This window comes from Nylanderia fulva, unplaced genomic scaffold (genome assembly GCF_048542155.1).
Source record: "Nylanderia fulva isolate GAGA-0341 unplaced genomic scaffold, ASM4854215v1 Scaffold347, whole genome shotgun sequence".
Taxonomy (NCBI): Eukaryota; Metazoa; Arthropoda; class Insecta; order Hymenoptera; family Formicidae; genus Nylanderia; species Nylanderia fulva.
The window spans coordinates 66,488-82,611 of NW_028190419.1; the positions used below are offsets into that span (position 1 = coordinate 66,488).

Genomic DNA, 16,124 nt, shown 5'->3' on the forward strand with positions numbered 1-16,124 from the left:
CCTTGACCAATAAATCAGGAGGCCTATACACAGTGATTACATGGCACTGTCGCTCGATCTCAGTATGTATCAAAAATTTGCACTTGTCACACGCGATGACTTATTTAGAAGCATATGTAATGAGACAAAAAACTGACTTTTTATTATCTTGACATCGTTGATTGCCGTCTTTAATGTTCAATATTACATTTCAATTTATATAATATTTGTATTGCGCTGAGGAAAGCTCGAAATGTCAGCCGAAACGTTCGCTCTAATGTGTATTTCTTATGTATATATTATTTCGTTAAAATGCGAATAAATGATCACTTCTTATTTATTTCTTGCTACGTTCAAATGAAGTTTTGTTATATTTTTTAATATTAACTGACAACTTGTTATGTTTAATAGCTCTTATAGCCCTTCTTTGTTTACAATTATTAATTTAACAGAGCTAATTACTAATTTTATTTAAAATAGAATTAATACCGGTCAGATACACTCTGCAGAAGATACTCTTATACTCGAAAAATTGCCTCCAGATCGCAAAATAATTCTGCATTCTTATTAATTATGCGTAAAATATGTAATAAAAGATTTATATAAAATATCCGTATAATAACGTATGTATAATATAACAAATTCATTTTTAGCAGTTATTTGTTATTACTTTATTTTCATATTATTGGACAACACAGTTTATAATTAGCTGCTCATACTTTTTCTTGCAAACAATTATGTTTCTTTACATCCATTTATTCCTTTGTTTTTTTGTGCATAAAATTATTAATGTAAGATCAATGAAAAACGATATTTCGTTTATGTAAAATTATGTCAAACTTAAATTATTATTTAAGTATAAATTTAAATATAAAATATTTCCAAAAAATAATCCGATTGCCAATTGAAATATTGAAATAAAGATATCAGAGAATCAATTGACCAATACTGGCTAAGGTGAATAATCTTTTATTGAAAAAGACGCAACGTTTCAACCCCAAATTTATTATTGATATCTTGTCATGTTCTAATCGTAGACAGGAAATTGACATTATGATCATTTAGTTTTTACCACTTTCTTGTAACAGATATTTTTTTAACACTTATATTTATGATTTTCCGTATTTGTTTTGTATTGTCATTTTTTACTGAGATTTATAATTTAATTTGTAGCCTGAAGAGGATCCAATTCGGGGTCGAAACGTTGCGTCTTTTTCAATAAAAGATTATTCACCTTAGCCAGTATTGGTCAATTGATTCCCTGATATCTTTATAAAATATTTCGTAAAAACCATTCTCTTGTTGATCATGCTACTTTTATAACTTTTTATAATAAATGTTGTACGAAATCGATTTGTATAAGAAATTGGGAGGGTCCCGTTAGCATATGATAACAACTCAATAGCACATGTTTTTACCTATTAAAAAGAATTAAAAAGTGGCGCCAAGTCCACGCACCATGTGAAAAAATGTTATATAAAAACAGTGTTTTTACATTACTGTAAAAAACTGATCGAAAAAAATTTTTTTTTTTATACAATATAATTTAACTGTATAATATAATAATTATAATATTAAGAATATTTAGTCGGATCTCTGAAATAAATACATAATATCTCCAGCTCCATCTTGGCCAATAGAGCCAAATGCAATGTTATTGCAAAAAATTAAAAAACTTAGGAATTCGTATCTTATGGTTTCGATCTCAAAATTTTCCTTCTTCGTGTTTTAACCCTGGCAAGAAAAATATTGGTACAAAAGTCGGCTGAATCGGGAATCGAATCCAAGACCTTTCGCTTGCCGGGCGACTGCTCCTTCAAATATTCTTAATATTGTTTCTTTGCGTCTGGGCCTATTATTACGACGCTTTGGGGTGAAAGCATTGAGAAAAGTATTGTTTCGTAAGTGTCTGAATAGCTCAGCAGTCCAGCAAACGAAAGATCTCGGGTTTGATTTCCGATTCAGCCGACTTTCGGACCAATATTTTTATCGCCTATTTTTTTACAGGGGGGTTAAAATAGGAACAAGGGGAACTTTGAGATCTCAACCATAAGATATGAATTCCTAAGTTTCTTAAATTTTCACAATAACATCGCGTTTGGCTCTATTGGCCGAGATGGAGATGAAGATGTTATATATAATAATTATAATTCTAAAAAAATATATGTAAAAAGTTCTGTTTGTTAATAATTCAATTTCAATTTCTTAATTTTATTTTTTTGATTCTCATTATTTCCTTTAATATTATACATATATAATCTTTTAAGTGATAAAATTATTATCTCATTTCGCTAAGTTTTTTATTGTAATCTTTCTTATGTTCTCGGTATTGTATTCTATATATAGCATTCATTCGAAATCACCGCATCGCCGATGTATCTTTTTGCTGTATTTAAGCGGTTTTTCTTGTCTCACGCGTCTTACCGCATGCGCTTCTTACTCTACCTTCATAGCGAAAATCATCTGACTTAAATCGTCGACCTACTGTGTGTACCGAATAAATTCGACTTTATCGTGTTTGTTTAAAAATCTTTGTCTTCGATCAACATTCGTACGAGTAATATCGCGCTTTCAGTCGTTATCATGATTTTCTCTATCTTTTACTTGTATTATCTCAAGTTTTCGTTGTGCATCTAAATAAACTTTCAGTGCATTATTGTATTGACTGTTTTGTTTTGTAATCAATTCTATTGTCGAGGCTCACAATAAGAAAGCACGTGAGCCAGCCATGACAACAACGTGACCAAGCGAGAGGTCATGGAACGTATGCTAAATTTGGGGACTCACGGGCAGACACAGTTTAGCGTTCGTACCGAGACGATGTAGAAAGAGTTTTTTTAGTAACCGTCGTAGCGATTAGATGTAGAGTCAATTTGTCTATCGTCTTTTGAACAGACATATATAGTTAGGCGACAGCCGTCGTACTCAAACGACGAAGAAGAACGAAAGCAATGTATTATTTGTGATTATTAAAGTATTGTTGGAGCAAACGATTCAATTATCCATTACAAACCCGTACATTGGTCCTTCGAGCCGGATTTGTGAGCAATCAATCTAGTACAATGAGTGCACAGGAGTTGCGTCGACAACGAGGATATGTCAAGGCCAAGGTGACAAAGACATGGAAATACGTCGAGAATGTCGTTAATAAGAGAATAGCAGCGAACATTAAGACAATTACTGTACACCTGGAGAAGCTAGAACAGGCGTACAACGATTTTAACGAGTTACAACGAAAGCTAGTATGCACAATTGAAGAAGAAGATCTACAAGACGATGATCAGAAGGAGGACGATACTTTCGAGGATCGATATATAGAATTGAAGGCGACGCTATCGAAATGGAAGGCTGCGCTCAAGCCTGCTGTGAGTGCGAGTGGCAGCAACGAGTCGCTCGCGCACGTGTTGGAACAATAGACAGAGGTAATCCGAGCGTTGAGTGCAAGTGCGCACAATGAGAACAAGGTAAAGCTGCCGACAATTAAGTTGCCAACGTTCTCGGGAGAAATCGAAGATTGGAAATGATTCTCCGACAATTTCGTTACATTAATTCACAACAGTGAATTATCGGCTGTTCAAAAGCACCAATATCTAGTCGGTGCAGTAACGGGCAGTGCGGCAAAAATCATCGAGTTTATTGAGATTTCGGTGCAAAACTATGAAATAGCTTGGAATCTTTTGAAGAACCGTTACGAAGATCCAAAGGCATTGAAGCGGCGACATATTCATTGTTTGTTTGAAGCACCCAAGGTCGGTCGAGAGTCAGCAGTCGAAATCGAGGAGCTGGTCAACCATTTCCAAAATCATTTGCGCATTTTGAAATCAATGGAATCCAAGAGCGAGTCTTGGGCAGAATCCTTGATGCTCTTCATGATCGAGAAGAAGCTGGATGGGTCCACTCGCCGTCGCTGGGAAGAGAGTATAGAAGGTAGAGAAGAGGTGTCAGTCAATTTACTATTTGAATTTTTGCAGCGACGCGTTTGGATGCTCAATCGATTGGGCAATTCAATTAGCGAGGAAAGGTCTATATCAAAGGGACCCGGACCGAAGTCTGGAAGGGTCAACGCTATCGAGAGTTCGAGATCGTTAAGAAAAGGCGAGTCCAGAGCATCTGGGAGCAATCAAAGAAATACACCCGTAAGTTTGGCCACGTCAACGGTTGCTGGGCGCTGTTTCGTGTGTAGCGGAGCGCATCGAATATATTTGTGCGAGAAATTCATAAATCTTTCCGAGCAGGAGCGAATCGAGAAAGTCAAGCGGTTGAGACTTTGTTTTAATTGTTTGAAGAACGATCATTTCGTAAGCGCATGTAAGGCGAGTTCATGTCGACGATGCTCGGGAAGACACAATACGCTGTGTCATACAGATCACGAAAAAGGTCACGCGCAAAAGGTTATCACATCAAATCGCAAAACGGTAGATGGAAATTCGGAAAAGAGCAATAGCATCAATTTATCCGTGCACCATGTAGTCAAACGCGCAAATTTTGGTCAAGTTTTAATGGCAACTGCGGTGATATATATTAGGGATTCCCGAGGATTTGAACAGCCGATTTGCGTTCTTCTTGACAGTGCAAGCGAAGCGAATTTTATAACAAAGACCGTGTGTGCCAGATTAAATATTAAGACAGACGATATTCATGAGGCGGTTTCGGGAATAAACAATACAATTTGTGCAATTACGAGAGGTTGTCGAGTCACAATTAGATTGAGAGTAACGAGTTATCAAGTATCGGCGTTTTGCTTACAATTAGTCGTTCCAAAAATTACACGGGAGCTGCCTGCGGCTGCAATTAGTGCTAAATCATTTTCGGTCACAGATACAGTGAAATTGGGCTGATCCTCAATATTTTCAGCCTAGTCAAATTGATATGCTAATAGGCAGCAAGTTTTTCATGAAGCTATTAGAACCCGCAAAAATCGAACTCGGAACGGAATTACCTACATTGCAAAACACGAAATATGGATGGGTCATTTCGGGACCAATTCCCGCTCAATATGTCAGGAAGGAAAACGTCAATTATGTTGCGTGCATGGCTACACAGATATCTTTGCAAAAATCATTAGAGAAATTTTGGGAAATCGAAGATTGTTCGGGACGCGGGAGCATAGCAATGTCGAGCGAGGAATGTGCGTGCGAAAAAATGTTTGCGGAAACACATACTCGAAATAAGGAAGGTAGATTCGTTGTTCGTCTGCCCTTTTGAAATAATAAACACGAGCTCGGCGAGTCGCGATCAATCGCGGAGAAGCGGCTGATGTGTTTGGAGCAAAAGTTTAGAAGTAACGAATCATTTCGAAAAGCGTACACGGAATTCATGCGAGAATATATACAATTGAACCATATGACAAGCATTCCTGCGACCGCGACAACAAATACTCAAGCTATTTATTTACCTCACCACGGAGTGATGCGTGAGTCAGCTGTTAGCACGAGGCTTCGAGTTGTCTTCGATGCTTTGTCTAAGACAGATTCGGGCATATCGTTAAATGATACCTTGATGGTAGGCGCGACATTGCAAGATCCATTATTCAATATCGTATTACGATTTTGTGAGCAGCCGATAGTGATAACAGCTGATTTACATAAAATGTATAGACAAATTCTGGTTCATGACTTCGATCGAGATTATCAGCGAGTTCTGTGGCGTTTTTCGACAGATGAGACAATACAAGAGTATCGTTTAAACACAGTAACGTATGGACAAGCGTGCGTGCCTTTCCTAGCAATAAGGAGCGTGCGACAATTAGCAAGCGAGACAAGTGATTGATACCCACAAGCGTCGCGAACGTTGTTGCGAGATTTGTACGTAGACGATATTTTGACGGGAATGAGCGATATTAATGAAGCGAAACTGTTAATCGAAGAATTGACGCAATTGTTGAGAGCAGGAGGGTTCGAGTTACATAAGTGGCGATCAAATCGTATGGAAGTATTGACCGGAGGAAACGAGCTTAGCAATTTAACCGATGTTCAGGCTATTACGGACGAGCGAGATACCGTAAAAACGTTGGATCTTCTATGGCAACCGAGTAGCGACGATTTGCAATGTGAGTCACAGGCTGGGTCTGATGCGAGAACAAAGCGGAGCATATTATCGTCCATTTCTAAACTATTTGACCCGCTAGGATTGGCAAGTCCTTTGATCATTACAGCAAAGATGATTATGCAAAGCACTTGGCAATTAAATCTCGATTGGGACGACAAATTGCCTGCGAATTTGCATCGGGTGTGACTAGAATATGTGCAAGATTTGTCGAAGATTAGTACAATGCGAATACCGAGACAGATTGTCGGTTGTTCAAATCCAGTATCTATTAATTTACATGCGTTTTGCGATGCCTCAGAGCGAGCGTACGGGGCATGTGTATACGTACAGGCGATTGCTAACAATAATCAAGTTGTGTCGAGATTGCTCTGCGCGAAGTCACGTGTGGCGTTGGTCAAGAAAATAACGATTCCGCGATTAGAATTGTGTGGGGCGGTGATGCTAGTGGATCTGATTTAAGTCGTTATCGAGTCATTAACGATCAAGATTCATACAATTTAAGCATGGAGCGATTCGTCAATTGTCCTCGCGTGGATAGCGGGTAAGCCAAATCGGCAAAAGACTTTTATTTCCAATAGAATTGCGAAGATACAGTCAATTTTGCCTGCCAAGCATTGGGGGCATGTCGCGGGTAAAGAAAATCCTGCGGACTTAATTTCTCGAGGCACCACCTTTGATCAATTAGAGGCAAGTTTGTTGTGGTGGTCGGGCCCACAGTGGCTTTCTGAATTTCCGGAGCATTTGCGGCATAAGGCTCGTGAGTTGTCGAATCGAGAACGAGAGATTCTAATGTCCGAGGAGAAAACTGAAAAACGAGTTTTCGTGACCCAGAGCGACTCCGATTCCATTATCCGTACAATTTTTAATAAATTCTCTTCATTGACAAAAATTGAGAGAGTATTGGCGTGGTGTAGACGATTCATCGCGAATAGTAGGCAAAAGCCGTTGAAGCACGAGCGTGACAATTTATCAGTGAGGGAGTTGTCCTTGTCACAATTCCAATAATAAAGTACATTCAAAAACAGTTCTTTGCGAAGGAACTACATGAATTAAAGATCAGGGATCATGTGAGCGAGAACAGTGCTCTTAAAACCCTGAGCCCACTTATCGATGAAGACGGAGTCGTCAGGGTGGGCGGCAGGTTGCAGAGATCAGTCTGTAATTATGATAAAAAACATCCAATTCTGTTGCCGGCAAGGTGTCGGTTCACCAAATTGTTGTTTAAGCGGGAGCATTGTCGTATGCTTCATGCAGGCCCGCAGACTTTACTTGCTTCAATCTGGAAAAAATTCTGGCCTTTAAACGGTCGCAATCTTGCGCGTAGAATTGTCAGGGAATGCACGGTTTGCTTTAAAGTCAATCTAAAAGTATCGAATCAGATCATGGGATCATTGCCTTCAGAGAGAATAACTTGTCAACGAACGTTTTCGGTGGTTGGAGTGGATTATGCCGGCCCGATTAACACTTTAGCGAGTAAAGGTCGAGGGCAAAGATCGCGAAAATCATATATTGCGTTATTTGTGTGTTTTTCAACAAAAACGGTTCATATTGAAGCGACTAGCGAACTGACAACGGACGCATTTTTGGCCACGCTTCGTCGTTTTGTAAGCAGACGTGGTTATCCGCAAAAAATTTATAGCGACAACGCCACAAATTTCGTGGGCGCAAAACGAGAGCTTGAAGAGTTGTACACTGCGATTAAGACGACATTTAGCAATGCGATAGATGATTATTGTACCGATCGACATATTCAATGGAGTTTTATTCCTCCCCATGCGCCTCATATGGGTGGAATATGGGAAGCGGGGATAAAATCATGTAAATATCATTTGAAGAGAGTCATGGGCGAAGCGCGACTCACGTTTGAGAAGTTTAGTACCGTGTTAGAACAGATCGAGGCATGCCTGAACTCGAGATCTTTATGTTCATTATCATCCGATCCTAGCGATTTACAAGCCTTAACGCCGGCACATTTTTTAATAGGCGAACCATTGACTAGCTTGCCCGATATCGACGTTACGGGGACTTCAATTAATAGATTGGATAGATGACAATTGACTCAGCGAATAGCGCAGCACTTTTGGAAACAATGGAGTGTTAAGTATTTGACGTCATTACAAGGTCGATGCAAATGGACCACGGAACAAAGAAATTTAGATATTGACGATATAGTCTTAATTGTAAATGAAAATGCTCCACCGTTGCAATGAAAGCTTGGTAGAATAATCGAACTTCACCCAGGAGTCGATAATAAGGTTCGTGTCGTAAGCATTAAGACTAAAGATAGTGTTATCAAACGTTTAATCACAAAAATATGTAAATTGCCTGTCGATAAACACAAGAATTAATTACCATTAATTGGTGGGCGGAATGTCGAGGCTCACAATAAGAAAGCACGTGAGCCAGCCATGACAACAACGTGACCAAGCGAGAGGTCATGGAACGTATGCTAAATTTGAGGACTCACGGGCAGACACAGTTTAGCGTTCGTACCGAGACAATGTAGAAAGAGTTTTTTTAAATAAAAATTTTTGTACTCGGCTCGAATTATTGTGTTACAATTAAAATGAAATATCGACGGCAATCGGATGTGCGGATGTCATGCACAAAATTAATAAATAGAAATGAGATCTCACATAAAGCTCATTTATTTAATTCTAAACGTTTCGACCCACTTCGGGTCTTCTTCAGTAGCTCCAACATACAAAAAATTCAAGAAATCAAAGATAGTCATTACAAATAAAAAAATATAAACCTCAAATACATACAATCCGCAAAACAAATTAAATGTTCTTTTCTTCTCTATTCAAACTGTCCGGCCGTCGAAGTGTCTCCCTAACGGTGACCATCGTCAGGAAGGAAGCAGAGCACATAAGTGACTCCCTTACCAACACTAATCAAAGTCACAACAACAATATATAAATTAAACATAAAAAATTCACAAGAATTAAAATTTAGAAATCGGAGAGATCACTCACCCCGGCAGTAAAAACAAAGAGAAGACGATGTTACACGTGACACATCACTCTAACGACTGTACGGTATTCTACCTCGGCACAGTCGATACATATATACGCAAAAAAAACCAAAACATAAAATGAGTTTTTTTAGTAACCGTCGTAGCGATTAGATGTAGAGTCAATTTATCTATCGTCTTTTAAACAGACATATATAGTTAGGCGACAGCCGTCGTACACAGACGACGAAGAAGAACGAAAGCAATGTATTATTTGTGATTATTAAAGTATTGTTGGAACAAACGATTTAATTATCCATTACAAACCCGTACACCTATCAATATAATCAATTCTATCTATATATTAATACTGTAAATTGACAAAAACTTATGTTGTAAAATTAAAAATTCCAAAAAATATCAAAACATTGCACCAAATAAGTAAAAATTTATACAAAAAATTAAAAATTAAAAAATAATGCAAAAATTGAAAATTAATAAAAATTAAGAAATATAAAAATTTTAGTTAAAAGAACTTGGCGCTGTTAAATTTTAAATGTACTGCAATGTACCTTGTCTGTAATATATCTCAAAGTAACAGATATTAATTTTATGTAAACATTACGTTAATAGTGAATAATTAATTTTAATATTACATCATAATAACTGGAACATTAATAGAACATAAATATGATGTTTTTTTTAAATCGGCAAACAGAGCCAAAGCACAAAAAATTAATTATTCGGAACTGTATCTCTTAGTTTGAGATCACTAAGTTCCATATATAAATTAATCTCGAAATTTACATATAGAGAAATAGGCGCGAAAAATATAGGTCCAAAAAGTCGCTGAAGCGGGAATTGAACCCGCGTCTTTCACTTTCCGGGCGACTGCTCTTACCAACTAAATTTGCCTTTAAATGTTAGTAAATAACGCCGTGATTAGGCCAAGGCGTGAATAAAATCAGAAAGAAATATTTTTATCGGCTCTCAATATTAAGAATATAAATATGTTTTTTTTTAAATCGGCCAACAGAGCCAAAGCACGAAAAATTAATTATTCGGAACTGTATCTCTTGGTTTGAGATTACTAAGTTCCATATATAAATTAATCTCAAAACTTAAATATGGAGAAATAAGGTCGAAAGGGTCTGAATAGCTTAGTTGGTAAGAGCAGTCGCCCGGAAAGTGAAAGACGCGGATTCGATTTCCGCTTCAGCGACTTTTCGGACCTATATTTTTCGCGCCTATTTCTCCATATGTAAGTTTTGAGATTAATTTATATATGAAACTTAGTGATCTGAAACCAAGAAATACAGTTCTGAATAATTAATTTTTCGTGCTTTGGCTCTGTTGGCTGACTTAAAAAAAAACATTTATATTCTTAATAGTTAAAAATTAATAGTTAAAAAAAGAACACGTCCCATTCGTCGTTAACGAAACATCATAGCGATGGGACGTGTTCCTCTTTTAACTATTAATCGCTATGATGTTTTGTCAATGACGAATGGGACGTGTTCTTTTTTTAACTATTAATTTTATATAAGACCGGTGTTATGTTGCATTAATCTCATTTTAATTGATGGAATTTTACTGATAAGGACCACAACCAAATGGTCAAAACGTCGTGAAAGTATTGAATAAAATTGCTAGTTACGTCAAAATCAAGTTTGCCAAGTTTCTTTTGTATAAATGTTTTATATGATTATTTTTTATTTTTTAGAAGTATTAATTTTACAACATAAGGTTTTGTCGATTGACAATTTTTTATATCTATTTTTCTAGAATTATAATTATATTGTACAACTAAATTATATTGCGCAAAGATAAAATAATATTATCATTTAAAGCAATTTTTTACAATAATGCAAAAACACTGTGTTTTGCGAACACTTTTTCACATGGCGCGTAGACTTAGCGCTCTTTCTTTATCTTTTTCTGAAAAAGATTCTACATATCATGATCAATTTTAAAAGAATGTGTAATACTTTCAAATAAGAAAATTTACCGTCACGATTCAATAACAAAATAGTATTTGGTCTGTATTGCATATTGATTTTTCATTATTTATTACGATAGATAAAAACGCGATTATCATATCAAGAAATTAAAAATTAAAGACTGACACTGATACAACATAACAAAAGATAATCTCCTAAATTGTATCGACTTACCACTTTTCTATTACTCAACTCTCACAGTTGCTTTGGGATATTAAAATTGATAACGAATTGTTTCTTTTGTCGGAACGACAAACAAGTAAACTGACAGCAAGATGTGGTTCTTTTTAATCAAGGTGTAATGATTACTTTTTTTAATAGTTTAATCGATTAACTTCACTGCCTGTAGATATAAGTAAATTGAGATAAACAAACAATCTATGATAACGAGCGACGACGATAAAAGAATTGTGAGGCACAAATATCATATGTCGAATTATATATTATTGTCAGTGTTTAGAGTGAGAGAGAAGAAGAAAGAGCCTATCAACACATCCGCTAAAAAAGTACGAATCATGTGAATATTTTTCTTGTAAAATGAGGTAAAATAAATTAGAATAAATATTAATTTTAATGTAATACATAATGCAAGTAGCTTTGACTTTGACGAATTGTATATTCTAAGTCACTTTCTAAAGATTTTAATTGTCATTCTTATCATTCAACCATTGTTTATTAAAAAGTTATTAACAAATAAATGTGCATAAAAATTGAGCTTTAACAGTAAATTCATAATTCAGAAAGAAAATCTACTAAGTTCAAATAGAAAGATGGCCTGTACCTTCAAAGGTATTAATGTAGAATCCATGTTTATTACACATTTGTTCTTTATTGTAATCAATATTATTTGTTCTTAAAATACATAATGTAAACCCTTTTTTTTACATTACAATTACCATATATTCATATAAGTTCTCAAAATCACATATCACATTGCGAATTTTGATATAAAACGAGAGCTCTAATTTTATTTATAATTCACGTGGAATTGATTACAATTCCAAAAATTATTTTGTAAGAAATAATATACTCATAGGTTAATAGTGATATAAGAAGATTTCTAACCCATGAGCACCGACGGGGATGTGGGGCGAGAGGGACTTTTAGCGCGAGAGAATAACGTCACGCGCGGGGAGGGGGACGAGAAATTTTGGATTTTTCAAGTTTAGGTGAAAATTTTGGTGTACCATTAGATCAAAGTAATATATTTCGGCAGTTTCCATATATTATAAATTAATAGTAGATATCTTGTATCGCCAGTGATGAATAAAATTAAAAATAACTGTGAGACGACCCAACTGGCTTAAATTAATTCTTATTATTATTAGTTTGATGCCATATACAAGAAAAGACAACGTTTCGACCTTAGGTTTAGGTCCTTATCAAGTCTAAAATTAACATTAAAAAATACAATAGATGTACATACAAGAATTTCGATTTTTAAGAAAGTAAAGCGCAAACCAAGATTATAATAACAATTTAAACGTACCTTACAAATTCTTTAGTGCAATATATAATTAATTTTTTTTTTCCAATTTACATATTTCAATATAAATACTGTGTCACGTAAACGTTCAGTATGGATGGTAAAGACGAACTAAGTTAAACAGCTTTGATTATTCCATCATAGATCGGATTCAAATTCTCTGTGTCTTTCTGTAGGTTGATCGTGTTATTAAATTTTTTTATAAAAAACATTTCAGCAATCTCTCTTTTCCTAGTGTTTGTTTCTCGATGTAAAATATTTAAGTTTGTCCATTTAAAGTCATGCGAAAAATCATTTCTATGTTTGCTTATAACATTTTGGTTGCTGACATGCATTTTTATATTATTCATGTGTTCTTTAATCCGAGTATTAAGGTGTCTTTTAGTTTGTCCGATGTATGTGGCGTCACAGTCGTTGCAGTCAACTTTATAAACTATCTCGGTCATATCGGCTTTAGGTAATTTGTCTTTTCGGGGTTTAATAAACGTATCAAATTTTTTTGGAATCGTATAAATAACACTTAAGCCTGTTTTCTTAATAGATCTCTCAATAGTCTCACTTAGGTTCTTAACATACGGCATTAAAATACAAGACGAAATATCAAATACATTATTTTTGTCAACTACGTTATGAGAATTTTCTAAAAAACATGTTCTTTTATACATATATCGCTCAATGACCGTCCTAGGGAAACAGTTATTCAACAAGATTTTTTTAACCATCTGTAAGTTCTCATTATGAAATCGTTTATCCGATAACAAAATAGCGTGGTCGACTAAGTTATTAATGGTGTTAACTTTGTATTTAAACGGATGGTTAGAATGGTAGTTTAAATATCTACCAGAGAAGGTGGGTTTCTGGTACCAACTAGTCAATAGTTTACCATTGTTTCTAAAAACCAATGTATCCAGAAAGTTAATCTTGTTATTTATCTCTGTTTCATGTGTAAATTGCAAACGGTGATGGTATTTATTAAACGTAGTCAAAATGTTATCAATTTTATTGCGTGGTACTATTGCAAAAATATCATCAACGTACCTATAATAAACTGAAATGTCAAATTGTAAAGAGCTTAAACATTCTGTCTCAAGATCAGCCATAACTAAGTCTGCTAAAATAGGTGAAAGGGGGGATCCCATTGGCGTACCATGTATCTGTTCATAAAATTGATCGTAACACGATCAACCTACAGAAAAACACAGAGAATTTGAATCCGATCTATGATGGAATAATCAAAGCTGTTTAACTTAGTTCGTCTTTACCATCCATACTGAACGTTTACGTAACACAGTATTTATATTGAAATATGTAAATTGGAAAAAAAAATTAATTATATATTGCACTAAAGAATTTGTAAGGTACGTTTAAATTGTTATTATAATCTTGGTTTGCGCTTTACTTTCTTAAAAATCGAAATTCTTGTATGTACATCTATTGTATTTTTTAATGTTAATTTTAGACTTGATAAGGACCTAAACCTAAGGTCGAAACGTTGTCTTTTCTTGTATATGGCATCAAACTAATAATAATAAGAATTAATTTAAGCCAGTTGGGTCGTCTCACAGTTATTTTTAATTATAAATTAACATGCATGTCCAAAAAAAAAACCAATTTTATTGTGTTCAACATATTACATTTTTTTACTAATGATATTGAAAATTGCCTTCTACAAACATTTCTGTAAGATCAAAGTATGTATATCTCTGTTGAAATACTGGAACTTTTATTTGCAGCATTATTTTCTAAAAATTATACTTTTAGAAATAAAAAATTGTAACGTTTTATTTACAACACTTAGTAAATATATTTATACACAAACATGTGAATGCTCAGTAAATATATTCATACACACACATGTGAATGATAAGTAATTATAGTACCATTAGCTAGCAACAATATTTCAGAAAATTACATACCAATAGATACTGTCATCAATACTATAATTCTTGTAACGTGTCTTCTAAATCGAAAATCGAACGACACTTTGCTTATGAAATAATTGACGCAGTCAGTTCTAAGAACTCGAAAATTTGCATCTAAAAATGCGAAATTTTTCACATTTTATTTTGAAACTTTCAGTTTTCAGATTTCACATATACTTATACTTTGCACGCACACACTCAATGTGCTTTTGGTCCTTAAAGTGGCGACTCGTATCGTACATATTTACAATTCGTATTCAATTAATGACTTCTGTAAGTACACTTTAATAAGAGATAAAATTAATGTTGAGGTGTGTGAGTAAAAAACTGTCACGATTGAAAGACGTATTTTGACAGTTCAAACGTGTCGAGGAGTTAATAGTGTGATATAAAATAATGATTGAGATTATTTTGATTTATTTTATGTACATTAAATTAAATAAAAAAAGATAAAAAAGGCATAGAAGATAAAGCGAAAAGAAGAAAAGGAAGAAGGAAGAAATAGAGAAAGTACATACTATTACATATGTACATACTATTATATTATAATAAAATATACAAATATAATATATTATATTATATTATTAATATTATATTATAATTATGTTAAATATCATTTATATATGTATACACACACACACAAACACACACCAGGTAATAAATTGACGTCATTAAAGGTCAAAATGACGTCACTTGACTTGATTTTAGAACCAGTTCGCTTCTAGACAAACTTCGATTCGCCCTTTGCATTTTCAATTTAATATGGGAAGATATCAAATAAGATAAAAATTATGTAAAATTTTAGAAATTTTTACTTACTTTATAAACAAAACTAAGAATAAAATATGAAAAAAATTAAAATATAAATTCAAATAAACAAAACATTCATTTTTTGTACGTTTCTTTGGTACGTTTACAAAGTAAGAAAAATATATTACAACAAAACAAAAGGTTAAACAGTTAAAAATAGTACTTGCGCGATTTTAAAGCGGCACAATCTTTAATTATAATTTCAAAAATAAAAAACAAGTAATTAAATCATTTTGGGCGTGGCGTTTCCTTTTCTTGTGATGTTTCTAGGTAATTGCCTATAATGTCTATATAGTAAAACCGGCACTGGACTCTACTATCTATAAAATCAAAGTATACAGCTATCTCTTAGTATAACGATTGTGACGTGACAAATTGAAATTGTCCGTCACAAGGGCTGAATGGCCCGATTGGGGGAGGGCACGGGACCTCTGCTCTCCCGAGACAGCGAGAGAGAGAGAGAGAGAGAGAGAGAGAGAGCGTGCGTGCGAAAAGCGCGGGACCGGACGCGATCCCGCTGCTACGCGTTTTCGTATATTTTTTTTTGTTGAGAGTTAGGATTATTTCGGCGGCAGACAGGATGTGCGACGAGTCTCAGCCGAGAGAGAGAAACCCTGGAGGAGAAATAGGAAGGCATAGGAAGCAGGACGACGGGGACCCCCTTCGTCAGGGACACGCCCGGTAAGCCCAAGATTCAAAATTTCTTCACCGAACATCCGACAACGGAGTAGGTGCCACTGCCTAAAAATTTGTACCTTCCAGGAGCGAGCAGGGGATGGCCACTCGGGTGCAACAAGCACCCGAGTCCCCGCATACGGAGCGCCGGCAGGAGAGCTGCCGCCCCCGGGACATCCGGAATCCCGAAGGAGAGCAAGGAGCGGCCCTGCCGTGCGCTGCCGCGACGACCGCCTACGAAGGGCAAC

General features: G+C 35.2%; 2 protein-coding genes across 2 annotated transcripts in view; one reads left to right on the plus strand and one right to left on the minus strand.

Moving 5' to 3' along the window:
• Window positions 1–11,348, minus strand: part of LOC114940764 (acyl-CoA Delta-9 desaturase-like) — a 29,645-nt gene extending 18,297 nt beyond the window's left edge. Inside the window, exon 1 of the mRNA XM_085485163.1 lies at window positions 11,158–11,348. The gene's annotated coding sequence lies outside the window, so the exon portion shown is untranslated. The remainder of the gene's footprint in view (window positions 1–11,157) is intronic.
• On the plus strand, window positions 3,042–8,078 carry LOC146722225 (uncharacterized). Its single transcript, XM_085485171.1, has 9 exons — window positions 3,042–3,344; window positions 3,561–4,115; window positions 4,215–4,490; window positions 4,834–5,107; window positions 5,282–5,530; window positions 5,639–5,740; window positions 5,792–6,028; window positions 6,530–6,999; window positions 7,065–8,078. Exons 1-9 carry the CDS (start codon window positions 3,042–3,044, stop codon window positions 8,076–8,078), a joined length of 3,480 nt encoding a protein of 1,159 aa, XP_085341297.1.
• Window positions 11,349–16,124: the final 4,776 nt, after the last annotated feature.

Excerpts from the sequence above, each read along its gene's own strand:
- LOC146722225 (XM_085485171.1), top strand. The coding sequence starts at position 3,042 with ATGAGTGCACAGGAGTTGCGTCGACAACGAGGATATGTCAAGGCCAAG. Across the intron at positions 5,108-5,281 it reads AGCAATGTCGAGCGAGGAAT|CGTACACGGAATTCATGCGA; the intron begins GTGCGTGCGAAA and ends CATTTCGAAAAG. Across the intron at positions 5,741-5,791 it reads ACAATTAGCAAGCGAGACAA|ACGATATTTTGACGGGAATG; the intron begins GTGATTGATACC and ends ATTTGTACGTAG.